Source organism: Echinops telfairi, unplaced genomic scaffold (assembly GCF_000313985.2).
Source record: "Echinops telfairi isolate 266 unplaced genomic scaffold, ASM31398v2 ScPeMD7_18;HRSCAF=68, whole genome shotgun sequence".
In the NCBI taxonomy this organism is placed as follows: domain Eukaryota; kingdom Metazoa; phylum Chordata; class Mammalia; order Afrosoricida; family Tenrecidae; genus Echinops; species Echinops telfairi.
In genome coordinates, this window is record NW_022103915.1 from 84,046,390 (window position 1) to 84,048,331 (window position 1,942).

General features: G+C 57.8%; 1 protein-coding gene across 1 annotated transcript in view; it reads right to left on the reverse strand.

The window, feature by feature from the left end:
* The window catches only part of LOC101662084 (dehydrogenase/reductase SDR family member 2, mitochondrial-like), a gene marked incomplete at its 5' end in the record, with an annotated part of 9,991 nt that extends 8,063 nt beyond the window's left edge, over positions 1 to 1,928 (reverse strand). Inside the window, 3 exons of the mRNA XM_030884891.2 lie at positions 914 to 1,015; positions 1,535 to 1,712; positions 1,840 to 1,928. Coding sequence (XP_030740751.1) covers positions 914 to 1,015; positions 1,535 to 1,712; positions 1,840 to 1,928 — 369 coding nt within the window. The remainder of the gene's footprint in view (positions 1 to 913; positions 1,016 to 1,534; positions 1,713 to 1,839) is intronic.
* Positions 1,929 to 1,942: the final 14 nt, after the last annotated feature.

A 1,942-nucleotide genomic window follows, 5' to 3' on the forward strand; every position in this document is an offset into this window, starting at 1 on the left:
TGGACAAGGTGGCAGAATGACTAAGTGGACGTCGGGCGGGTTGCCACATCGGAGCGCCCATATCATGCTGATGGGGGTTCAAGGTCCAACAGGTACAGCAGAGTCACCTGAGGGGCCCTGGCCGAACAAAGGTCGAGAAGCTTGGCCGCAGACTCGGCTCCCCGAGGAGGAACACCGCTACCAGTCTGTGTCCTGCACAAATGCACACGCAAAAGAGTGCAGGCGCTGGGCTCTGCCAGGAGCGTGAGGCCCTTGCGGTAAGCACACCGCTCTATGCCCAGAGGCTGAACCACGCCTGGCTTGCAGCAAGCCCTCCATCGCTACTTGCTGAGCAAATGAACACAAGGGCAGGAAGGGAAGAGAGGGCAGAGAGGCCGCAGCAAACCGTTTTAAGCCGAACACGCCCGGGGACAAAGGGATAGCCCATCACAAGGTTGGATATGTAACCCCCCAAAAGGATGTATAACAGACATGTGGGTGAAGGGAGACACAGACAGTGTAAGATACGAGATAACAATAGCACTATATCATTGACCAAGGATTGACGAGGGTGGGAGGGTCGGGAAGGGAAGGGCAACAAGAAGAGCTGATACCGAGGGCTCAAGTAGAAAATGTTTTGGAAACGATGATGGCAACATATGTACAAATATGCTTGATACAATGGATGTATGGAATGTTATGAGAGCACCCCAATAAATATGATTTTTATTATATATAGAGAGAATCAAAATTAAAACTTACACCTGGAAGTGGCCTTCTGGGGATGAGATGCCACAAGCCTGCTGCCTAGTGGCTGCTTTTTCAAAGGAATGCCCAGAGGGGAGAGAATATGCATGTGTGTGTGTGTGTGTGTGTGTGTGTGTGTGTGTGTGTGACTACACACGTTTGGGGGGGAGGGGACTTGAGGCCTCACCTTGTTCCACACCTGCTCGCTGGCTCCCAGAGTGCTCCCCACCAGAGGGTTGACCGCAGCATTGCACACTAGGAAGTCCACGCCCCCACAGTGCTCCAAGGCCTATGGAGAGAGGAGACAGGAGTGGGTGGCTAGGTGTGCAGGTAGCCTGAAAGGTCTTGCCGGCCCAGAGTAGCTCAAGCAGGTGGATCACTCAGACTGGGCTTGCTGACCAGGCACGGCCTTTGGGCCACAAATGGTCTTGCAGCAGTAAAAACAAGCTCAGATGAAGGACAGTCCGGGCCCCCCCCTAGGCTCAAGGGCAGGCTTCCCAGGGCTGTCCGTTCAGGGGAGGAGCTCCTTTTCCCGGAATCCCATGGGGACTCTTCCTCTTTCCGCCAGGCTCTTTCTCAATGGCGACCCTCCCTGGGTGTGAGTTTGAAATGAGTGTCTTCCAGGGAACAGGCCCCTCCCCAGACAATCCCGGTGGCCCACCAGGGGCGCTCAATTTGTCCGTGCGCAGCTCTATTTGTTCTACGACCCGCTGGGCTTGCTGCCCCCGGGCTCAGCAGGGCACGAGAGGATGGGTGTGTCCTCCTTCCCTTCGTCTCTCTGCGCCCTCCCACCCGGGTGGTCTCTCACCGTGGCCACCAGCCGCTCCTGGTCCTCAGCCTTTGCCACGTGGCACACGGTGCCCGTCACGCTCAGCCCCTCGCCCTGCAAGGTGGCGACTGCCCGGTCCACATGCGGCTGCTTCCGACTGCTGATGACCACGTGGGCACCATCCTGAGCGAGACGTCGAGCGATGGCAAGGCCAATCCTGGGCATGGAGATGGAGGAGGCAAGCTCTCTCCCACCTTCCTCCTGCACCCAGCCCCGCTGCACGAGGAAGGCTGTGCCTGCTCCCACCACCCAGGAGTCCCTCCAGATGCAGCCAAGGCACTCACCCGTCAGTGGAGCCCGTGACCACAGCTACTCTGTCGGCCAGGGTGCCCTGCTGGTGTCTCCCTCTGCTGTTCTTCCTCACGGAGAGCCCCACCCAGGATCGAA